The 26003-nt window shown below is 40.8% G+C and overlaps 1 protein-coding gene across 1 annotated transcript in view; it reads left to right on the top strand.

Annotated features, from left to right (window-relative positions):
- The first annotated feature begins 1201 nt into the window (after positions 1-1201).
- Schip1 (schwannomin interacting protein 1) overlaps positions 1202-26003 on the top strand; it is a 726814-nt gene continuing 702012 nt past the window's right edge. Inside the window, exon 1 of the mRNA XM_048424584.3 lies at positions 1202-1317. Within this exon, the coding sequence (XP_048280541.2) occupies positions 1309-1317 (9 nt within the window). The 5' untranslated portion in view covers positions 1202-1308. The remainder of the gene's footprint in view (positions 1318-26003) is intronic.

Raw genomic sequence — 26003 nt, 5'->3', positions numbered from 1 at the left:
TACTGGTAAGTGTGGCCTTGGAGAGAATTAAACCCACATTCAGCTGGGCATTCTATCCCTGAGCCTCTCAAAGATGCTCCTGCAGCAAAACAAATAAGCTCCCACCTGCTCCCTCCCCCTGTGCATCAATAGCATAGTCACTATCGAATCCAGCCAAATGGCCATTTGCAAGGTTGGATGGGTAGTTAAGCCACACAGGCACAATGTAGTATGACAACATTCCTCATGGTAATATCGTCCTCTGCTCATTACATTTGAATATAGATTGCCAGAACATAGTGCCTCCTGACCCTCCTCTCTGTCAGGGGTCGAGTTCTTCAGACAAGGTGAAATCCAGGTGTGTGCCTCAGAAATTATTAGCCTGTCTGGGAGCCTCACAAAATTGTGGCTATTGCCCTGAAGAACTTAATTTGCTGAAGCTCTTTCCTTTCTGCCCTTAATTGTGGCTATATTTATAGGTGCGAGCCACCTGCCTGCCTAGGGCGTGTGCATAGCTGCATCTCTGGTGTGCCCCTCGATGGTGTGGGTCCTGTCTTTATACTCGGTCAGCTACAAACTCTGTGTCTAAATACCACTACTCGGCTGAGCTCCTGAGTGTTAAGAGTTTCTTCTCTACTTCGTGAAAAGCTGTGTATAAGCCTTTTAGCATTTTATCTGTACTAAACAGTCGTGGCTTTTCAGGAGAAATGAGAGCTCTGTAAGTAAACCTCTGCATTTGTATGTGTAGAGTGCATTATAAAAAGAAGCAATGAATCTTTTTCTCTACATAAAAGGAATTAGATTTTCCAGTTTACCTCTGCAGTGGGATTAATAAAATGTGCACCAAATAGCTATGGAACGATCCATTTGAAGTTTGTAAAGGCATCCAGGGAAGCTGACTGGAGTAGCCTTTTAATATTTTTCCCCAACAAGAATTTCTGTTAATGTTTTTATTCAATACTGCTTCCTGAATGACTGTTTCAAATGAGCTCGCTGGTTACCTGCCCATTTCTGCGTGACTGAGCAAATTCGCTGGGAAATCCAAGTTTCTCTTCATTTCCATCAACTATCCATCTCCCAATTACAGAGAATTCATTCCTGCGTTGGAGACGAGCCAGAAGTTTGCCGGCTCGCTGTCTGTGGGCTGCCTTTTCCTTTCTCCTCTTTGAGGCTCTCTGATGCTTACTGTGAGCTCAACTCAAAGGTTTCCAGCTCACACTCGCTCCACATTCCCCCACAGCCACATCGGGCTCTGTGTTTCCAAGGAACACCGCGCGCCAGCCTCTGATTCGGTCTCCTGTTACCTGCAGGTGCTCTAGAAACTTCAAAATGCGACTGGTAACGTATTTGCTTCTCTAACGTGCCACTTTGGAGTGTATTAGATGCAGCTGCTTACCATTTTTTTTTTCTAAAGATCTGTCTTTTGAATAACATGCATGCAAAAGCCTGTGAAAGGGGGCTTATAGAGCAGGGGATTAATTGCAGGTCTTGGTGTGCGTGTGCATGCATGCTTGTTAACGCGGGCATGTGTGTAGAATATGGATAATTTATGTGCACATACGTCTGTCTGAGCAGGCAGATTTCACTAAAGGAGTCTTGTTTAAAGCAGTACTTTTTATGCGCAGCAGCCAGGTCTCCTAATCAGATCTGGAAACATCTTATACATCAGCAGCAAGTACAAGAAAAATGCATTCTTAAACCCATGCAGAGGGCATGTTTTAGATAGCTATTGAAAAGCTTGCTTTCTTTAAAGAAATGAAAGGCGTGTGTGTGTGTGTGTGTGTGTGTGTGTGTGTGTGTGTGTGTGTGTGTAGAGGGAGGAAGCTCTGGGTTTGAAGGAATTGCAGAGAAGAGTTACCTGGGCGGCTGCAGAACATTTCCAGTCCCTGTCACCTGCCTTCTTAAAACTCAGCAGTCGCTAAGGGAAGAGACGTGGCTGTGCTCCGGCATAAGCCCAGGGGGGCATTGAGCTGCAGTGTTCAGCAGGCATTTTAGTTACTCTAACTATTAGTGCTCTGGCGATAAGTAGACAGAGTAGATTGGCTGTAGCTGAATCCGGCCGTGTATTTGGACTTGCAGGAATTGCATGTATGCTGAATACCAGGGTGTGTGCCTGTGGTTGTGAAACTCCCAGGAAGCGGCATGAGTGTGTGGGCTCCATAAATCCCGTTGCTTATTTTCTGGTGTCAGGAGTTAAATTCTAAAATTAAGAAATTACTTGGCAATTAATAATGCACCCGGCAGCCCTTGTCTCATTGGGTGAGATTTACATCCTCGGGACTTGCTCCTCTAGTTAGAGAGAGGAATGATTTAAGGTGCAGGCTTAATTGCTATTTCAAATCCGTGCGCTTGGAAAATGCTCGCACTACTTTATTTTAGGCTTGTTTTCGAGACCATGTGTGTGAGCGTCTAATTGTGTTGGTGAGCTAATTATGACTGTAATGTGCCACTAAAAACTAACTTGTCTTGAGCTTTGCTCACTAAAGTAACAGCAACTTGACTCCCTATCCTTGTTGTTTGGCACGGTCGTCTTGCCCTTGGAGACCAGTATTGACTCATTGTAAAGAGGAGAAAGTAATGCAGCAGGTCAGCACTCACCGAGGAAAGCAGTTTTCTGAGAGATTAAACAATGCATCTTTACGAGGCAATTTCTAAATGCAGAGTGGCTCTGGGTGTTTGGAAGAGGGGGTTTCTTAAATCCTAAATAGGGAGGTGGAAGTCTAGGTTTGTGTTTATGCTGGCTTGTAGTTCTTTGTACACTGTAAGCAAGGTAGTAAATAGCCTCATTATTCTGTATTGACTAATCATTTTTCTTCGTGATCGTGACTATAAAATAAAAATATATTTTATCTGAATTTAAGATGATTGTAAGCTTCAGTAACCCTGCCTATGAACTTGCAACAATAAACACTGATAGTCCTGAAAGTTACTGCGAATAACACTTTTGCTTCTTATTTTTCATGATTTAGTATTTAACAGCTTAGCTGTTGCACTCAATAGAGGACCACATGTGATTTTTAATTATATGACTTTTATTTTTTTTTACCAACCATGTCCAATTAATGATTATTGAAAGTAGTAGTATGATGAATTTCAATATATAGGAGGTTCCTTGAAACAGCACAAATATTAGGAGCCTTTAAAACCAAGTGTGAGATGTTCGATGTTGTGTTCATTTATTGCTCTGTATGGAACTGGTTTTCATTTTAGGTTCTAGTTATTTCCAGCTCTATAAATACACCTGACTGTGTTCTCCATCATGGAAGAATCTTTCCTGTGAATATAAATATCTTAATGATGGCTTCAATCAAATGCCCAGGAAAGTTGAAGAATCCATAGCAAATTTTGCTTGTATTATAAAATATTAATATATATGTATTAAGAATTGTAAAATCAATTTATGCACTCCGTCATATTACCAGACACTTTTGCTCTACTTCTGAAGTGGGCGATTTTGTGTGAAGTCAGTTTTGTGGTAACAAAAGAGGATTCATTTCTCTGAGCTTTGATAGCGTTCTGTGGCAACGGGCTGGCATTCAGCGCTGTCTAGAAGGAAATGTCGTAAGGACTCAATAGTGGAAAGAAAGAAAGCCACATTTGCCATCTGTCCCTGGTTATGATTTCCCACTCACTTCTAGATGCTTGCGAGACCCAGTCTATTTTATAAAACCCATTTCTAGGACTCCCACATGTATGTGGTTAAAAACATATTGTTAACCTATACAATAGTGTCCCCGTCTGGGAATTGGGAGTGTATACCAAATATTTCATTTTTAGATCCCATGTATAATATCTTAAAAAAAATATACCTTGAAGACTGGCCGTGCATCTTCAACTGAAAACTTGAATACATTCAAATCTTAAACCACTTCCTAAGCACCACACCAACAGCCTGTGTCCTGGACTGGGATGAAAGGGTGGACTGCGGAGGGAAGAGCTTTCTTTATATTTTTCTACAGAAATGACAGAGAATTTTTCTCCATAGCAGTGTGTATGGAGGCACAGAAGCCTTCAGCTCAGTCTGAGACTTTTATTAGTTTTCGTTTGTTCTACTTGGTTTCAAAATGATGCAGTCTGTAGGTTTGCCAGTAGAGGAACGGTCGCAGTTGGGATGGGGAGGAACTCCTCGTTAAGTAAAAAAGGAGAAGGGACAGTCACTTGGGGTGGATAAGAAGGGAAGATGGGAGGAGACAAATGTTGGCAGTGGACAAAGAAGGGGGGAATTGTGTGGAAGGGTTGTGTGCAAGTAACAGGGAATGCAATTGAGAAACAAATTGTAAGGATGCTTTCAAATTGTTTTGAATTATCTTCATTTGCCTTAATAGAGTCTATAGAAAATTCGTTGAGGAAGTGAGCAGCTTTCTGAAAAAGATCTAGTGTGTGTACGTGTGTGTGTGTGTGTGTGTGTGCTTGCTCGTGCACACATGGACATACACGTGTGATCTTTCACATTTATTGAGCATGTTCTTCTGTCTGTCAGTCGTGGGACAGGCACTATGCTGACTATCCTATCTTTGATATCTATCTATTTGTTTATTTATTTACTTATTTTATGTATATGTGTACGTACCAGAGTGCATGTATGTGCACTGTGTCCGTGTAATGCAATCAGAGGTCAGAAGAGGGCATCAGAGCCCCCAGAAGTGGAATGACAGGCAGTTGTGAGTCAGCCATGAGGGCGCTAGGAACTGAACCTGGATCTTCTGCAAAAGCAACAAATGCTTTTCACTTTTGAGCCCTCTCTTCAGCCCCTGCGCTAAGTACTTTAGCTGAATTATTCCACATAGCCTCCAGTTCCTGTTATTATTCTCATATTCAGTGTCTATAGATGAGACACTGAGAAGTAAATAGAGTTTGTATCATTTTATAATGGGTAAGTGGAGAAGCCTGGATTTGAACCTGGACTCCAGAGTCAGGTCTTTTGATCACTACATAGCATAAACATTGGAGTGTACCATCTAATCTCTAGCTCCAGTTACCAACTGACATGCATAGTTATTTACTGAATATGTCAGTTTGGTCCTCTGGGAAGAAAGGAGAAGAGTCTTAGTATACTAAGTGGTTCATAAGACAGTAAAGATGAAAGAGAAGAAGCAAAATTGGGCAGAGAATGATTTCCCTCTGTATTATTGGAGTCCCATAATGGGTAGGAATATTCAGGGCTTGTGTGTCTGCTATTCTCTGTCACTGGTTGGCAGTAGTCCCAGGGAAGAGAATGACTTTGGTTTAACAGCTGAGGCATATCTGAATATTCTATATCTAGAGGCTCAGTTAATTGCATTTCTTTATGAACTATATTTTATGTAATTATTAATGTGTGCTAATAGAAAATATTAATGTATTTCAATGTGACATTTTTGTCCATACAAGTTACATGCTTTCCTTGTACTCACTCTCCCACATGTGCACCCACAATTCATGTCCCTCCTTCCTTGTTCCCTTCAATCTCTGTTCCTAGTAATCCCTCTGTCACATGTGTTCTCATGATCCTTGTCCCTCTGTCCTTGTTTCCTTCATTTTCTGTCCCTAGTAATCCCTCTACCACTTTAAAGTTGTTGTTCTAAATCATGCTTATTTCGTCTGAGAGAAAACATGGAGTACCTGCATTTTTTCATCTGATTTATTTTTCTTAACATGACAACCACTAGCTATATCCATTTTCCTGAAAATGATACAGTTTTATTATTTGTTTTGGGTGAATGATGTTCCATTGGGTATGCACATTCTATTTTCTTAATCTATTCATCTAGTGGTGTATGTTAGATGGATTCTATAGCTTGGCTACTGCAAACAGCGTCCCAATAAGCTTGTTCACTATCAGGTATTTCTTATGCATGCATACTTCATTAATTTTAGGTATATTCCCAGAGGTGGTATAGATGGATCTTAAGTTACCTCTACTTTTAGCTCTGTGAGAATTTCCCCAATGGTTTCCATGGTGAATATGATAATGTATACCCACACCATCAATATATCATCTCCACCAGCAGCTGTCTGTTAATGTAATATTCATTCTGGTTGCGATTAGATGGAATTTGGTCTTGAGTTGCATTTCCTGCATCCTAAAGATGCTAAGCACTTTCTACACATTTACTGACTGTTTGTGGTTTTTCTTTTGAGACATGTCTGCTCAAATTATTTTCCCATTTGTTGAATGAATTCTTTGCTCTATGGTTCAGGTTTTTAAAGGTTTTTTTTTGTGTGTTCTTGGATTGAAACCTGGCATAGATCTTCTCCCATTCTGTAGGCTACCTCTTTTTTTTTTGGAAGCAATTGACATAATCTGTGTGATGTGGCCATGGTACAGAGGCAGCAAGGACTGCAGACCAATGGGAAACAGGATCACCTGTTAGAGGATCATTAGTTATGAGAAGGAATGATGTCTTGAAGTAGGTATGGAAAGAATGGGAAAGACAAAAATTACAAAGTATGCCTTTATGTGTGTGTACACATGTGTGTTTGTGTTTGTGTGTGCCTACAACTTTGAGATTAATTGAAGGAAGGAATAGGGAAAAGAAAAATGTGACATTTGTCTTTTGAATAAATATCAAAAGGGACTTAAGCATTTACTTTCCTTTGATAAAACTTTTCAATTTGATGTAGCCCTGTCTTTCAATTCTTGATTCTACTAAATTATCCCTGCTTGCCGATGATATCATTCTGTACATGGAAACCCCCAGAGAATTCAACAAAAGACTCTTAGAATTGAAAAAGTAGTTCTTCAAAGTGACTATTTACAAATTCAATATACAATCTTATTAGATTTGCTATTCAATAATAATTAACTCACCAAGAAAGAAATCAGCAAAACATCCCATGTACGTAGTCTAAAATGTACCTAAAATTCACTCTAGTAAGACAGGCGAAAGACCATGGTGATGAAACTATAAGACACTATGGAACAAGACTGAAGAAGACACTGGAAGATGGGAAGACCTCCATTTTCAGAGATAGAAGAATTAATGTAAACTGTAGATTTGGTGTGAACACCCTTTAATATCAATGATATTCTTCACAGTACTAGGGGAAAATCCTAAATTCATACTGACTAAAAAAAAGATGGAAAAGCAATCCTGGGCGAAAAGAAATCTTAGCGATAATTAGCAATCCTAATACCTAATTTTTAAAAAAGCTATAAAGCCACAGTAACAAAAACATCCCGGGGTTACCATAAACCATACATAGATTGATAGACTAGTATAGAGAACATACACATATGTAACTACACCCAGCTGATTCTTGATAAAGGAGCCATATGAGCACATCAAGCACACCAAAGAAAAGACAGTCTTTTGTTTTGTGGGAGATTTGAGTGATGAAATGTTCTTGGTCGACAAGGTGGCATCTCTATAAAGTCCACCAGACAAATTTAGGGGAAAATGAGCTGAACACTGAAATGGAGGCACCTTGGTGTGTTAGAGATGGTGTCTCCTGAAGCTTGCCATTCTAGGTACCTTGCCTGTCTTACCTAGTTCTTAGACCTTCCAATCCAGTGGTTCTCAAGCTTCCTAATGCTGCCACCCTTTAATTCAGTTCCTTACATTGTGGTGAACTCCAACCATATAATTATTTCATTGCTATTTTGTAACTGTAATTTTGCTACTGTTGTGACTCATGATGTCAATATCTGATATGCAGGATATCATATATGCTGATATATAACCCCCAAAGAGGTCGATACCCACAAATTGAGAACCTCTGCTCCAACTGAACACATCTCAGGCACTGGTATTGATTTCCTCAAACTTTGCTTGGCTTTAAATTTCTGTTATTTAGAGACTTTAAAACATATACTTTCTTATATAAAATATTAAGGCATGGAATCAAGATGATGTTTTTAGACACCAATCATTCTGACAAAGTATACCCTCCCTTTCCAAATTCAACCATAAAAGCACCTTTCTTTGAACCCATACATTCCTAACAGGCAGTGTGAGTAAAATGCTGTCATTAAACTTTATTTTGTACAAAGATGTCTTGGTGTCATACAGACCCAGTTCTAACTAGGAATGTTGGCAAAGGCTAGCCCATCTAACTGAAGGTCTCCATTCACTCTGTGGGATAAGGCTCAACACTGTGGACACAATGTCAGCAACCTTCTCCTAGAGCCACTGCCTAACTAACAAAAAGCCAAAAGTAACTGATCAAATGCAAAGAAGAAAAAGACTGAATGCATTCAAATGGAGATTCACATACCCAACAGAAGAGAGGGGACAGCAAAGATTGGATGCTAAATAAACTGTAAGGACAGAAATGGGGAGTGAGCTTCATAGACTTGCACTGTAATGTGGGGTGCACAGAGCAAATATTTAATTGTCCTTAAAACTGATGGTCAAATTTGCATACTCGCTCAGGCTGTCATGTTTTATTGTATGGCGTAGGACAAATCTTGAAGTAACATTACATCACCATTGGAGTGTACAAGAAGGAAAACTTCTCTGGGTGAGAATGCACCTGAGTGGTAGAGTACTTGTTATTGTTCACGAGACCCTAGGCTCTACCCACAACAGCAGAAAATAATTCAAGTAAAGAAAAGAAAGCATTAAAGTGATAAAACAAATTCACTTTCAAAACCTCCTAAGTAGCCATGCGCACTGACTTGTGCCTAATAAGCTGTGATGATAGACCGTTGGGTGATGTGTCGTTTGCTTGCTAATTGGCTTTGTGAGGATGATAACATAGATCTGATGGCCGTTCATAACCAGGCATGCCTGACACAAAATACAGTACCACCCACCCATAAAATCTTGGAGCTTTCACAAGCCAAGCCTCTTTTTGGGTCTAGATCTAGCTATAGGTTATCATGCTTTTCATTCCTTACCAAAGCAAAAAGGAATAAAACATGAGGCAAGGAGGAACGGCAGATGGGGTGGGGTGACTTTCAGTAGAGAGCTCAAGTGCAGTTATTCTGTGCTTCATCCACAAACTTTAGGGTAGAGGCCTGCGCTAGACTTTAAGAGTCTTCACGAGAGACAGATGACGCTGGTCCTCTAGATTACTACTGGTCTCGTAGATGAGGCTAGAGATGTGAAGTCCACACAGTTGGAGGTGGGGTGGGGGGGTGGCAAAATGAATTGGAACTGTGTTCTGAGCTCTGAGACTGTGAGCCAGCGGAAAATCGGTGGTAAGATGTCTGGTCTGGAAGACTCTCCTCGGAGGCTTTTCTCCCCCCTGCTTCTCTCACGTCTGTTACAGGAGTCACGAGGCTGGAAACTCTAGACTTGGGGATGAGCAGCGCTCTGCTTACTGAGGTTGCTGTTGTACTCCAAAGATACATTCTTCTGTAATGGAGTGAATTTTCCCCCATCAGTGAGCTATGCCTTTCTTTTCAAGGTGGAATTGTTAATATTCAAAATTTGAAGATGTTAATTCTGCCGACACCCGAATACATTGAGTTTCAGTCAACGCTGGACAATTTGAGCTAATATTTGTCTTTTGTCCACAGAGTCCAATTAGTATTGGTCACGGGGTCCCCCTATCAGTGGCTCCCCCTACAAAGGAAAGTGACCCCTCCTCCCCCAGTAGCCTTTGGCTTCCCATAGCCCCTAACAATGGTAGGAGCTCGGTAGCTCTTTCTCTAGTCCTGCTTTTGTTTGTAAACTGGCTTGATCTTGTAAAGACCTTGTATAAGTCACTACAGCTGCTATGAGTTCATGTGTACAACAACCATGTCGCGTCCAGCAGACAGTGGCTCTTAGCACCCCTGCCCCAAGACTAAAGGGACACAGTGACCTTGAACTTCGTGGGAAAATGTAAATTGTCACTATGTGTTATATATGATTGACACATTTGTGATTAAGTAAATGTGATCATGCTGTTGTCTTCGCAGTGTTCTGATGAGGGTGAATACGGGGTTAGAGGGCCACTTTAAATGACTGGGGTGGGAATGGCATTTTGTCCTTTGTGTTCTTGCTGTTATTGGCGCAGACTGGGTTTTTCACAAGCGTGACTAGTGCCTCGTTCGAGAAGAGCGGCGTATTGCACAGTGTGTAATGTACCTGACTCTGAGCCCAGGCTTTCCAGATTGAAACTGAGTTCTGCCTCTCATCAGCTGGGTGACCTTGGCAGACATACCTAAGTCTTTGATGCCTTGTTTTTCTCCTCTGTAACTATAGCGACACCTTCCCTGCAGGGGTGTTGGGAGGAATGGGTGATGACATATGTGGCCAGTGCACTTACTGTCACACGGAAGGCATCCCATGACTGTCAATCTCTTCATGAAATTCAGTTCTCTTCAACACTGTTCCCAACGTGAAACTTGAGGCTTAGGGATCCCCAGTGCACCTGACATCAAGTGTTTACCACTTCTCGTTATCAAAGTCTATTGGTGTTTAATGCAGTGTCCACCGAGTCACTAACATCGTGCACTTCAGTTTAGGACTCCAGCTCTGTGTCCTTTCTAAAGCTACATATAGTGTTCTCACGCTCCTGTGCTTGGGGAAGAACAAATAATGCAACTACTAAAAGAAGGCACTTTGACATATCTGCCAATATTTAAATGCATAGTATCTGGTGCCTTAAGAAAGGACCTCATTTGCTTGCTGACCTGGGACTCACTCTGTAGCATAAGCTGGCCTCAGACCAGCAGATATCTCCCTGCCTCAGTTTCCCATATGCTGCGATCGCAGACGTGAACCACCATGTCTGGCTTGGTGACTTTTCACTACTTCTGAGAAGTTTCCTGCAAAGGGCTGGAGAGATGTTTCAGTGGGTAAGACACTTTCAAGTATGAGACCCTGAAGACCTGATTTGAACCCCCAGAATCCAATAAAAGAGCCAGTCATGGCCACCTATGCTTGTAAGCCCAGCACTGGAGAGAAGATTCAGGCAGTTCCGGAGAGCTGGCCGTCTGTGCAGTCTAACAGAAAAGTCAAGCTTCCGGGTCAGGGAGAAACCCTCTGTCCAGGAGATAAGGTGTTAAGGAAAAGAGTAATAGAGAAAAACATCTGATGTCTTGCTCTGGCCCCCATGTACACTCACAAGGGCCCACGCACCCCTGTACTTACGTGTGTGTAGCAAATGTGCACACATGCACACACGCGCACACACAACACCCCCGACAATTCCTTGATATACTCACATGATCGAATGAAGATGTAGTGAGATTGCCTATAGCACTATTTGTGATACAAAAATCTCTATAAATAGTCCTCTCTCAATGCAGAGAAAAACACGTACATAATTTATGAGATGCTGAGGAGGAAAGTTTAAAATGGTTGCAGCCATGCATATGGACATGAAAATTGTAAGATCAAACTTTCAGGACAAAAAAAATATAAGCATTTCAAAAGTATTCTGCCAGAGTGGTGCTGTGTTAAGATAGATATTTACAGTCACTTGCTTGTGTAATCATAGAGGACATTCAAAGTCCATATGACAAATTGTCAATAAGAAGTGGACGTTATATCGAGAGGTCTCTGCCTTCTGCCCCATATAGACCATTTACATTTTTAAACATGACCATATATCAGTTTTATAACTTAAGCAAATTTTGAAATATAGCCAAGAAAAGTCTCTTGGCTTTCCCCAATCCTAAAATATTAGATTTTTGTGTTGGTTTAAGAGTAGTCTGCTTGCTGTTATAATCCTAAGCCTTGTTATGCTATTCTTGAGTAATTGTGCCAACTCTCACATGAAGTTAAACCAAAGTGCGTAGCAAATCTCCACCAAAGCCCTAATTTGCTCCTAGGGAGCAGAAACCAAAACGAGTAAGGAGATTTTCTCACAGCAACTCACAGGAGAGTCTTAAGTCCCGTGGCAAAGATTCTGTACCTAGCATGGAAACATTAAATCAAAGGCATTAGATGGGAGATGGGAACACTGAGCCAATAGCTTTCCTCAGGACTTAATAAGGATAAACCTAGGGGAAAAGTACCCATGGGACTTCTTCACATTAAAGTTTTTCCCTATTTCTAAGACCCTTCACCCAGTTCTTTTACAAAATGCTGCCTAAAAGTCACATTGCTTGGGTTTGAGGGAAGAAGCAGTTGGCATACCGCTTCTTGACCTTCATATACTGGAACGTGCTTGCATGTACAGTCTCATTTGATTCTCACAGATGAGATATTTAGGACATGTAGTACAATTGTTTTCTATACATGGTTCTGAGGTTGCGGAGACTGAGAGGCAGCCAGCCAGTGTGGAACTGAACACACAGGGCCTTCGGTTATGTCTTAGGCCTCCCTGTCACTCACAGCCAGGATCCTTGACTTGGAGCAAATCATTTCTGTGACTGCGAAGTGGTTTGATATTATTATGATTATTATTATTTTGGAATCATGCGTTCAGAGCTAGGAACACCCAGCAGTGGTCACCTGAACTCTCTCCCCAGAGACAATCATTAAAATAATGGAAATATTATTATTTAGACAACTATATTTAGCAGTGGTTCTCAGCTTTCTTGGTGCTGTGACCCTTTAATACATGTTGTGGTGACCCTCAACCATTAAATTATTTTGCTGCTACTTCATAACCGAATTTTTGCCACTGTTGTGAATTGTAATGTAAATATCTGATATGCAGGCTATGTGACATGTGACCCCCAACAGGGTCTAGACCCACAGGTTGAAAACTGCTGAGTTACAAGATCTCTAAGTTGATCCAAGTAGATCTGGCTTTTCATTTTGACTCTGTCTTACTACCCATATAATCTTGGACAACATTACCCTTCATCTATAAAATGAATAATTGCAGCTTAAATCTTCCAACGTTGTTGTTAAGAGTTTTGGTGAAATATGTTTGGAAGTACTTGACAGAGTAAATAGCAGAGTGTGGGTAAAAACTGGTGACAATAACAATTATGAATATTATAAATACATCTGAATCTAGGTCAGTAGGCAGGGTTCCACTAGAGCCTCCTTGGAAATGCCAGTCAGGAGCTGCTTCCCAGAGTGGATACAAATCAGGTTTTATCCTAGCGAAGGAAGTGACCAAGAAAACACAAAGAACCAACCAAACATAGAGACACAATTTTCCTGAAGCTCTGCCTGTCACCAGTGCAGGATCTAGATAATGACTGACAGACAGACGCTTTGCTGAATATGAACATTAGCATCTGGTTCGTGGTCAGCAGTAGGATGAGCGAGAAGGAAGAGACAGATCACCCAGGTCTTTGAATCTCAGAGGAAGTTTATCCCCCAAGAAAACAGCCGAACACTTTCTTATCCTCAGTTTGTCTGGAGTCCCCTAAGTCAGACCATGGCGGACATCTAAGAAGCTAGAATTGAGATTCAGTGTGCTGGTCAGTTGTTGTCAGCTTAGAGTCATCTGGGAAGAGGGAACCTCCACTGAGAAAACGCCTCCACCAGTTTGACCTATAAACAAGTCTGGGGAGTGTTTTCTGGATTGATGTTGGAGGGTCCAACCCATGGCGGAAGATCCCACCCCTGGGCAGGTCTTCCTGGTTGTATTGAAAGGGGCAAATTGAGCAAGCCCTGACTAGTAAGCCAGTAAGCTGCATTCCTCAGCACCATCTGCCTCTGTTCCTGCCTCCAGGTCCTGCCTCTGTTCCCTCAGTGATAAACCATAATGTGGAAGTGTGAGCCGAACAAAACTTGCCTCCCCAGGTTGCTTTTGCTCAGGATGTTTTTTTCATAATCACAGAAAGCAAACTCAAACAATCTGTGGAATGTACAAAGACAAACTCCTTCTGCTGTTTCAACCTAAAAATATGATTTTTTTATTTTGAGTTTTTAAATATTACTTTTCTTTTCTATACATTTTCTTCTTGCTTACTACAAAAAAATAAACCAAAATGGAAGAAAATAGGATTAGTGTTCATATTTGTTTGGTTTACAATATTGGAAGTTTTATGTATAAATATGTTGATTTAACTAAATTATGATACATGCACATAGAGTATAACCTCTGATCCAGCAACATGTCATGTGAATCTTTGCACGGCAATAAATATCTTCCTTTTGATAATTTAATTTTCAGTAGTTATATTGCATTCCACTGGGTAGACATTCTGAATCTCTTTTTTTTAATCTTTTAAGCTTTAATTACTAGACTGCTTTTTTGTAAAAATATTCTTTAAAAGTCATTGTCAGTGGTGGTGCACGCCCTTAATCCCAGCATTTGGGAGACAGAGGCAGGTGGATCTCTGTGAGTTTGAGGCCAGCCTGGTCTACAGAGTGAGTTCCAGGACAGCCAGGACTGTGACACAGAGAAACCCTGTCTCCAAACAAACAAACAAATCACTATGGAGGCGGGGAGTTAGGAGCACTTGGTGCTCTTGCAGAGGACCCAGGATCAGTTTCCAGCTTCCAGATGGTGATGTTCAGCTATCCTAAGTCCAGTTCCAGAGGACCCAGAACTGAACTGTCACTTGGCCTCTGTGGACTCTAGATACACATGCAGTGTACATGCAAACTCATATATGGAGGCAAAATGCCCATACATATAAAATAAAAAGGAACAATTATTGGATAAACACTCAATTCTTTTGTTAAAATAAATTTCTAGAAGTAAATTCTCTAGGTCAAAGTGTAAATGCATTTTTAAGACTTTTGATATCCAATTATCTTTTTGTTACATTTTAACCAATATTAGCCCCTTTTCGTGTATCATTCAAGCAGATTGGTAACTAAGTAAATATGAATTCTATTCATCATAAAAGTGAGTACCTTCACAATAGCCTATATTTCTTAGATAGTATTAAAAAATGCTTCTTGTAAGCCCTACTTTTCTTCCTATGTCCCAGACACAATATACCCTTAGGCTAGTATGTTAATTAATTATATTCAGGAGGTGGGTGATAATTATCAGGAGATTAGCTTATGGTTCAATGTCACAGAAAGTGTGAAAATAACTCGAAGGGAGAGTTCTTGCATGTTCCCTATAGTCCATTATTTCTACCCACATACCTTTCATCAGGTGTGAAAATACAACAATCAAGGGTGTAGAAATCCTCCGACTGTGGATCCTCACATCAATTTTCTTCAGGGCTGGAAGTAACCCAGCCTGAGCCCTCGGTAGCACATCAGGCTTCAGGGGAGAAGCGTTAAGATTGGGAGATTTTCAGCGGAAATTACTCTTGATGACACAGCCCGGCTGTCAGAGTAATTCCTGCTGGAAAGACAGCATCTGAATTAACGGTCTAATAAACTGAGTTCGTGTTTCATCTTAACAGAGGATTAATTAGGGGAGAAGAAACTAACATTTATTCTGTTTCCTATTTGACAGGCCTTTTATTATTGCATGATTGCGTTTAATACTCTGCACCAACCTAGAGCGTAGGCTTTGCTCTAGGCATTTTACAATAAATGATCTGACATTCTGGCAAACAAAACATCTTGTCCAGGGCTTGGTGAGGTACTGAGGTGAGTTTTGAACCCAGGCCTCCTGTGTCTTATGTCTGTACTTTTTTATTCTTCTTCCTCATGATATGTATAGCAAACCTGGGTGTTTCTCTTCTAGAATATTAAATGAAAGTCTAAAAACACTTTAGGTCAACTAAATTGCAGGTTTCCTGTTTAAAGTCTCTAACAGGCAGAGTCAGTGTGTCAAACTTTATATCATCATGACAAAACTACCTGAGTGGATGACGAGAGAGAGAGAGACAGAGAGACAGAGAGACAGAGAGAGAGAGAGAGAGAGAGAGAGAGAGAGAGAGAGAGAGAGAGAGGAGACACTCAACTCATGGTTTGGAAGGTTTCAGTTCATCATGGTAGGGAGATTGGAGCAGAGCAGTTTACTTCATGGCTGACAAAAGTAGAGAGAAAGACGGGAAAAGTCTAGAGATAAGACAGACATAAGGACCTGTTCCCTGTGATTGCCCCCAATCTCCACAAAGAGCACCCTCATTTGGAGACAAGGCATACAGCACTTGAGTCTGGAGGAGACATTTTATATTCAAACTGTAGCACCAGGAGATCACCCCAAACCAGTGTCCGTCAAGATAGATTTGTAAACTAGAAAAAGAAAATCCATAAAGATGACAGGAGAGGAGGGCCTAGCTGATCTAACAAGATATCTGGAGCTAGAGGTGTTCTCATTTATTTTCAGAGACTGTGACATTTCATTATATACCATTGTCCTTTCAAGTCTTCTGGCCTTCCATCCTGTGTTGGCTTGTGTCATTATGCTTGTGTGATGACTTTAAGAGCTCAGAGCATCCTCATAAAGACCAAGAGTAGAATGACTTCTTTCTCACATGTTTCTTTTAAGAACAAGACAAACTTCTTAGGTGACCCTCTTTCATACCCCATTCATTGCCCAAAACGTGTCATGTGCCTCTCCCTAAACCAGATATTGGCAGTGGGGATGGCTTAGCCAAGATTTACTCCATTGGGCTGGAGATGGTGCATCTTGAAACCAAACCTGGCCTTCTGGCAGCAAGTGGCAAACCCGAATTCTTACATAACAGCTTTTGAGAGATTTTTGGGGTTATTTTTATGTTTTGTTTTCTGTGGCTATATAGTTGTAAAGCTGGGTAGAATAGTGTGGTGTTTTGATACAGATGTGCACTCTATGATAATCGAATCAGACAATTTTCATAACCATCTCTGTAAATATTTATCATTTCTCTGTGGTAAAACACTCTGAATCCTCTCCTGTCTATGTTGAAGTACATGTTCTACTGTGTTAATTATAGACACCCAGCAGAACACCAGAACTTATTCCTCCCACCCAGCTTTAACTTTGTACCCAAACATTTTGAGCTCTCCTTTTGTAGTTAATTACATCTATATTCTGAGACTTCTCAGTGGCATAAAAGATTTGATGCTTTTCTGGAAATTTTTATTTTTATATAACCACTTTCTACAAATGAATTTGCCATCTTTCTTTCAGTGCGGTCTGTCAAACCCTTCCCATTTCCATCAGCCATATCTTCTAGAATTCTAAGTTCTCATTCTTCGCCTCAATATTCAACTAATTCTCTGTCACTCACCCTTCTTACAAACATGTGTGATGGAATGTGAAAATGACCTCAGTAGCATCTGTCTAGTAAGGTTCACATAATATTGGTCTTGTTCTTAATAAAAAGAATATCGTTGTATTGGGGATCTTGAAGAAGCAGAAGAAGATGCAAAGGAAGAAGAAGGAGGAGGAAGAAGATGAGGAGTAAGATGAGGAGAAGGAAGAGGAGAGAAAGCAGCAGCATCCACACTGCTGGTGCCTTACTCTCTTTAAGTAGCATGATTATCCTTCCTTTACATAAGCCTTTTAACTTTCAAAGTTGCAATAACACAAAGCAGTTGAAGAAGAGGGCTATTTATCAATCATCAAAATAATTAGTTCAATTAAACAATCTGTTGACTAGAGGTAGAAATTAATTGCTTGGTTTTTGTTTTGTTTTGTTTGATGGCATAATAATTGAAATTAGACATGCAACTCAGTTCAAACAAATGTTTTTTTCAGAGCCTATGATGCCACACTGCAATGGATAAGTAAGAAAATGTTATGTGATGGGTGAAGAAGGGGAGTAAATAATCAATACAGAACAAACAGCTATAATAAACTATCATCACATGAGATTTGCAAAGACTTTATCACAATTATACATTCAATCGCAATGATTAATACATTGAGAAGTGACAGAAGTCTAGGTTAGCTTTTATTATACTTTACATGTGATTTCATTTAGTTCTTCAAATACTCCAAAAAATAAGTTGTTTTCTATGAGCCCCATTTTGTAGAGGGAAAGTTGGACACAATAGAGAGGACACAAGAATCTCGGGGGCATGCAGAAAGGGGTGCAGATAGCTTTGTCTGAGGAAGAGGAGGAGCAATGTTATGGGGAATGTACAGAGAAACTGACTGTAGATGGAGCCCACTTGTTCATTTCCCAGCTGCCTAGACCCAAAATAATCACACAGAAACTATATTAATTACAACACTGCTTGCACCATTATCTTAGCCTTCTTATTAACTAACTCTTACATATTAAGTTAACCCATTCCTAGTATTTTGCATTTTACCACGAGGCTCGTGGTTTACAGTTAAGGTTCTGGGGTATCTGTCTCCTTCGACAGCTACATGGTGTCTCCCTGACTCCACCTACTCTCTCTCTCTATCCCTTCCAGCCTGGATATATTCTACCCTGCTATAGGCTGAAGCAGCTTCTTTATTAACCCATGTAATAAAACATATTCACAGCATACGGAGGGGAATCCCATATCAGGTGACCTTCTATCTGGGTTGAGAAAAGGGACCAAGAAAATCTAACTTGACAATGGGAATAGCGACACCTGAAAGCCTTAGGTTGTCTTGTGTGGGTAAAGCACTGTGGACGTCAGTGTACGTGAAGTTGAGGAGACCTGTCAGGTTGTCTGGACCCTGTGTGATGAGCTAAAAATCCATGCCCGTCTACTTGCTCACAGGTCTTACAGAAAACCTCTCATTGTGGACTGGAAACTTAAATGTAAACTACAACACTAAGAGTAATTTAGGGAAATGTCTTAGGAGTAAATCTTTGAGACCTAAGGCTGAGTGAAGAGTTCATGCTGAAAAAGCACAATCCACAAAAAGAAGAAAATTAGCAAGCAGGGTTCATCAACACTTACCCTGTGAAAGACTTTGGAAGAAAAGGCAAGCTGCAGGCTGGGATGTAGTGTTTGCAAGTCACATATTTAACAAAGAACTTGTATCTAGAATATATTTAAAATCTTAGAAGCCAACAACGTAAGACTCAAATAATTCAATTGGAAAATAGGGAAAAAAAGACAAGCCTTTCATGTCATTTTTAGGGGAATGTGTGCCTCCAAAATGGAAAGATCCAGAGAACATTGCATTGCTCAACTCAGGGTCATCGAGAGTGGAACAGCCTGATGCTATCTACTCTTTAATGTGTTCCAGGAAGAAGGGAATAGCATCATCTCCATAGTGCACTCGACAAAAATGTCAAACCAGGATGTAGTCATATGTCAATAATCAGATAAACTCAAAATGTCAGACATTTTATGAGACTAGCAACTTACGTCATTCTGGAAATCAAAGCCATGAAACATGATAAGCCAGAGGTAATGATGCTATTTTGGTTGTAGAGGAGCCGGAAAGACAGAAGGGGAGGGGAAAGGGTGGGAAAGACAAAGAGGAGGGCAGCATCAAAATGTACCCCGTGAGTCTTAACTGGACCCCAGATTCTTCCTTTACCTTCACTATGACAAAGACCATAGGAGACAGCCTAGGAGAAATAGGAGATTTAAATCATTCCTTGAATCCGTATGAAATGTTAAGTTAACTGTTTATTTAGCTGGATATCATATTGTGATCATGTAAAGGAATGCCCTTAAACGTAGGAGACACACCCTGAAGTATTTAGAGAACAGGATCATCATCTCTACAATGTACCTCCAAATGATGTTTCGGCAGGTTTACGATGTCACCTAACATCTTTAGTTTATTGTTTGCTTCTTTAGACTTTCCTTATTCCCGAAGATCCAATGACTTATTTTTAAATCCCTCTGTGGCAGTGCAAGTTTCATCTCTTACACTTAACTGCTTCTTGGTTTCTTTTAACAAGCTTCATACCTCCTCCACAATGATGAAGCAAATGCCTGAACTTGAATTAGCCTCTGGCATCCTTCAACATCCTTTATTTACGTCACAATCATAAGTATAGGTTAGAACATAGACCCCCCCCCAAAAAAAAAAACCTTCACGGTCTATTGCCATTGCTCTTGATTACCTTACAGAATTGGGTGATAAGAGCCTATTGCTGAAGATAACATATACTTGAGTCATAAGACACGGAAGAATCAAGCTAGTACTGACCTCGAAGCTTCATGCCTACTAGCTAGTTTTCACAGTACTAGAAGGTGCTCGCACACCACCAGAAGAGAAAAGCAATCTCTATCATATCCAGCTATGAAGCCTGAGAGTTGCAATAATGGCTGTCCTGACAAGATGTGACCACTTGTGCAATAGTGGCACAAATGTTATGGGAATGACTAAACACTTTCTGATTTGGATTTAAAGTTTGCTCCACAACTGGATAAGGATGCAACCCATACCCAGCACAATTATTGGGGCCAAGGATCTGTGGCTAGATAGGTCATATACCCCAGGGAATAACATATTATTGTTTGTTGAGTTGACATAGCATTAAACTAATGACTTGTCGCTATGCCATAGATTCGTGCGTCTTTCAGCCCTCATCAGAGAAGCTCCCCTTCCCCATACCAGTAAGTGGTAATTAACACAGAATCCCACAGCTGGTCAATATGTAGTAAGTAAGAGATTATAAAGTACTTTACCATAAATGGGACATCAGTATCATATTCTTCCCTTCAAGCAAGAGGAATTATTGAGGAATGGAGGGAAAGAAAGATTGTAAGAGGCAAGGTGCCGAATGATTCCAAGGAAACAGTGTTTTTCAGGATACAAAGCGGCAATTGTATTTTAGTCATTGGGACAGTGTGCACAAGACGCTCTAAAACACACGGCCAATAAAATCCCACCACAGATGGAGGTTGCAAGCATGATGTCTCATTTGAAGCTGAGGAGACATTGGTGTATTATAGCTTCTGAGAAAGAGAGAGTCAGTTCTGAGAGGTGGTGTGACCTCTTGTAGGTAGATCATACTATAAGGGAGGGGAATCAGACTATATGAACAATGTAAACTGTATTAGACAGGCTTAAAGAAGAAAAAGAAGACACAAAGTTAGGGAGGTAGAGGTGGGTCTAGGAGGTGTTGGAGTTGGGAGATCAATTTGATCAAAATATATTAAATAAAAACCTCAAAGACTTAATAAAAGTATAATTTTGATGAGGAACAAACAGAGTCTACTTTACATGCTGCTGGTTAATATCCTGGCCGTTACAACCAATGTCTCACAAGAACGATTTAAAGGAGTAAGGGTTTATTTGGGCTCATGGTATACAATTCAATGTGCCTGGAAAGTCACAATGGCAGGAGATTGCGCAAGCTGGTTACTTCACAATCCTCAAGCAGAAGGGATGAACCTGTGCTTAGCTTGCTTTTCCTTTTACACAGGTCAGAGCCTCAGTTCCTGAAATAGTGTTACTCACAGTTAGGGTGAGTCTTTCCATATTATTTATCCTAATGTTGGAATTCCCTTCCAGACATGGCCAGAGACATATAGTCTTGGTAATTCTATATTTTGCTAGGTTAACCATCAGTATTAGTTACATCATGCCTCCCTGGTAATTTTGTTGGTTCTAGAACCAAGTGTAGGCCTCAGGAAAAGCTGAGAGCAGTCATCTGAGCAAAATGTGAGCTTAGTCTTCTTCACGGCTGTTGTGTGTGCACATCTACAAAATGGAGAGAGCCCAATGTGTCATTTCGGGCTGCTATAGTGAGGGACACAGGATGGTAGGAAGCCTCCGCGAGTCCCTTAGAATCCTTGTTAGAACAGAGAGATGAGATTAACACAGTGGAAGACATGGATAACTACTAGATCTGAACTTCATGGAGTTATATTAGGGGAAAACAGAATTTGACTTTGCATGGATCAAATGATACTGTAAAGTGATCTTTGTTATCTATAGTTGGTTGTCATAACTCTATTTTTCCATAATCAAATTAATATGTAACTAGTCTCCACTCATACTAATAATTGTGATATGAAATTATCCCTTGTCACTGGGAATAGCCACTACTTTGAGAGCCCTCAGTTCCACTCTCCCAGTGTCTCCTCTAAAAATAACACTCCCAATATCCATGCCACAAATCTGGATGCTAAGCAGTTGGCACAGTGAGGAAACCATTACATATTTTGAACATCTCCATTTTCCCAAGTATTCTGTCATTCCTAATTTTTTTGCTAATAAATCGCATAATTCTTAAAAAATAATCTTATATCCTAGAACTTGGCACCTTGATATTTAAGGCCACCTTTCAAAACCACAGCATCAAATAAAAGCATGAAATCTTCATATTTTCTACTTAAAATTGTCAAAATGTGTTGTGATAGTTAATATGCTTTATCAGCTTGACTTGATTTAGAATTACCATGGAAACACAATTCTAAAGTGTATCTGTGAGGATATCTACATGAAGTTTAGCTGATGAAGGGCAGTGATCCACCCTCCCGAATATGAGTGGCCCCACTGATAGACTGAGGTTCTGGACTGAATGGAAGATGAAAGTGAGCTGAGTGTAGCAGCGTTCATCTCTCTCTGCTGCCTGACTGCATTGCCACGTAACCAGCTGAGTCCCATTCCCACTGCCATACCTTCCTGCCATGGTGGCTTGCACTCCCTCAAAAATGCCAAAATAAACCATTCTTCTCTTGAGTTATTTTGTCAAATACTTCTGTTATGGCAAGAAAAACAATACATGCATATGAACATAGGTAATTGCTGAGTGCTTGATGCTGCAGGTCCTTGCCTTGGGGGCATAGAGATCATCCGTAAATATGCAAACTTGAAGGGAATCACTTACGGCGAAGTCTGGTGTGCTGGGGTGTTCTGTGCACGTTGTTAGTTGTCCTGCTGAGAGCCATGCTACTCCATTAGGAGGAGGAACTGTTTAAAGAGTGTTGCCTACCAACCTGGATGTTTCTCTGGTTGTTGACTTACTTGGATTTCACCATTGCCAACAGAGCAGCAGCTACGAAGCGAGCACCTGAGACTGACCTTCGCTGACTCCTGTAACACACCCTTGGGCCCCTTGGCCACCACAATACTTGGACCTTCCTTACGGGGTTCCACCAGATGCAGCCCCAAATCTTTTGGGATCCGTATTTTATCAACTCCAAGACTCCTTGTTGCTATTTCATGTTCAGTTGAGCACAGTTTTTCTGAAGCATAGCAAAGGCTCAACCCATTGGACTATTTTGCAGTCGAAGTGAAAATCTCTCTAGTCAAGTCCCCGCGAGAGCTTGCCTCTCTATAGTTTCACTCATTGACAATTTACCCGTTGCCGCTGCGCAGGTTTTAGCTATTGAGGGGTTGATTTGGCTTTAGGGAATGCCTGTCTTAGCAGTAGCCGGCCAGCAGCAAGTTCACCTGGAACGGTTCCTTTCACAAACAAGAAACAAGACTTGGAGTGCTATACATGGGTTTCCAAGCTAATAAGATAATCCGCTTTTCATTTCAAAGCCTGAGCTCTACTCTGGAATCAGAAGTCTCCTCCTCTGCTCCTTGCAGCAGTCCAGGGATAAAGATCCTGTTATCATAACCCTATTAAAAATGTACTCACTTCTGCGGCACGCCTCAACAATAGTATTTATCCTTCTAAGCGTTGGAGGAGAGGAATGATAAAAGCCAAATCTATTCAAAATTTCAAGAAAAAAAACAGTTGTAGGAATTGAGCAGGTATGATAAGGCCTGGGGATGAATAGCAACTAACATGCAAAGCAGGAAAGAATAACCATTAATTCATGAATTAGGCTTCTTTTAGGCTGTGATTGGGGGAGATGATAGATAATTCTTCCACTGAAATACCCTGTCCTGATCACAGGAAAGTGTTGGCTCACCTGAGCGTGGCAGGAAGTACCTCACTCATCTGTGTGATTTCACGCTATGCTTAAGCCGGGCCATAGTCATTGAATTCCCTTTGCTGAAAACACTAGTTTATTTTCAGTTTTTAATTGATATAAATATTATTCTTTCTTCAGTTCATTGTGGAGGAACAAATGAACTTCCTCATGAATTATAAAATCCTTGCCTTCAATGAGGGGCTTCTCCCTCCACCTCTCTCCTTCCCTCCTTCCTCTTCCTCTTCCTTTACACCTCCCTTCCTTAATTTCCCCCCTTCTACTTCCCTCCCTTCCTAACTTCTCCTCTCTCTCCTCCCTCCCTTTGGCAGCAAAGCTGAGTTTCCTATTCCTGACATGACCACCCTGCATTGATCCAACTTCACTTATGGAAAAGCTGCATAGAAATCATTTTTCTATTGCCACAGGATTTTCTCTGCAATTTTGTTCCAAGTCCAAGTCCATTTCCAATCCCTCTAAATCTTAATTCGCTATAGTACCACTCTTTTCATTTATTTTTATACCAGCCATCAGGGTACTATGAATTAATGTCATTTTTGATGTGTTTGTAATTTTCATCATTGAGAAAATCTGTTTTGCTCATGAGTATTCTGGAAGTTACTTACGAGTTAGTCGAAACCTAATGTTTCTTCACGAGTTCAGGAATGAACGAAGGGAAGGGGATGCAGTCAGTGATAGCGCCCTTGACCAGCAGGCACAAGGCTCCAGGTTCAATACCCAGCATTGCAGAAAACACATAAGCAAACAAAATAAAATGTGAACTGGTCTCAGGGGAAAAAAAAAAGCTGTGCAGGACCATTTCCTCTTCTCCTAACATGCCTGGCATATTCTTTCTTCAGGTCCCAGGTTATCAGATCTCAGGCCTTTCTTCCACCTCAACCCATTTAGTTATTCTGTTAATCCTTTTCTGATGTTTAGAACAAAGCAAACCTCCTCCTCAGTTCACTGGACTCTGATCAGCAAACCATGAAGGTCTCTCTCTTATTGTATTAATTTATTTTCCCCTGAGTCCTTGTGAACATGCTCACCCCCTCCTCCCCAAGGCATCTATGTGATTCTTTATGAAACATGTCATTTTGGTGTGTGTTTTAATTGGCAGTTACTATGATTTGACCTTCATTTTCTTGCTCCTTTCACTCAAGGCATTTAAAATATCTACCCAGAGTCCCTCTGGTACAGCTCCATCATGCATTGCAAGGGTAACCTTGCCCCTGAGCTTCTGCCCACCCAGGCCTCTTTCCTCACCATTTCTCTAGGCCGGGGTTCTAGCTCTCTTGCCTTCTTTATTTTACTCCATGGTAGCAGAAAGACTTTGAAATTGCTGTTTGGCCTCCATGCTCACTCACCCAACGACATTTGCTGTGCTCATTCTTTATTGTGTTTCTTTTCTAAATGTTAGAAAATTGGCAATGCTGTGTTGGGTTAGTTACCCTAACTGCCTTTGAGCATGGTTTTTAACACAACAATAGATTCCCTCCATCCACTGTGTGCCCATTGGAATTCTCCTTCTTTTGGTGATGCCAAATCATTATACTGCTATGCCTTTCAACAATCAAGGGTCTAGTTCATGTCTGCTTTCTTCTTTCTTGAGTGGCTGACTTCTCAGCAGTGACTCTAATCTACAATCTAGTAGATTCTTATTTTAAAAATGTGTTGTAGTTGAATGAACATGTGCATGAATGAAATCAAGACTTCAGCACTGAATCCAAGAAAGTTCCCAATGCACCCAAATGGCCCAGCCAGTAAGTAATCACGTGCTCATTTCACTGAGGCTGTAACTGAGACTCAAGAAGATGAAACGACTTGTGAATGTCACACCCAGATGAATTCAAGAAAGGGGTCTTAAAGAAATTTTTGTCACTGTGAGGTAGTATTGTAGAATCAGAAGACTTTGATAATTTAGTCACAGTCATCACTATCATAAGGGTTATTTTTATCTCCCCTCATCTGAAGATGTATGTTGTGGAGGAAGATAACAGATTGAATCATGAAAACATTTTCATTCATGTGCCTACCACATTCTGCATTGTCTTGGAGAATCTGAACACAAACATTGCTGAAGTTTATAGGCAAATCTCTGTTCCGCTGGAGTTAAGATTCTCATGATGAACACAATGAAAATAATAAAGGCATAATTTGTGGTGATGTTAACGGGCTTTGGAATGAGCCTCTGGTGATGGAAGGCAACTCACATTGGTGGACCAGGACATTTGAGCAAAGACGTGAATGAGAAGGAGGAAGCCTTGGGAAAAGCCAAGGAGAACAATCCAGAATCAAAGCTGGGGGTTGGGTAGAGGACAAGCACAGTGACCTGACAAATGACAGGAAGGACCCCCGAGAATGCAGCCTGATGCGGAAATGAGAGTGTTGGAGGAGATGGGGTAGCTGGACAGGTGGTTGACATATTTTGTAGAGCCTTATAGGACATGATGAAGACTTCGGGAATTGCGGATATGACAGGGAGTTATTTGGAAGTTTTAAGCCATAAAGTCATTGACTTGTGTTTTAAAAGATCATTTTGGTTATTATAGTAAAAAAAAAGTGGGAGAAGAGTTACCAGCTAGGAAAGTGTGGAAATACCTCAAGGTAGTAGCCATGGAATGGCGAGAAGTGATT

Source organism: Myodes glareolus, chromosome 20, assembly GCF_982192425.1.
Source record: "Myodes glareolus chromosome 20, mMyoGla1.1, whole genome shotgun sequence".
Lineage (NCBI taxonomy): Eukaryota > Metazoa > Chordata > Mammalia > Rodentia > Cricetidae > Myodes > Myodes glareolus.
Note: the sequence above shows the minus strand (reverse complement) of the source record. Positions and strands in the feature narration are given on the sequence as shown.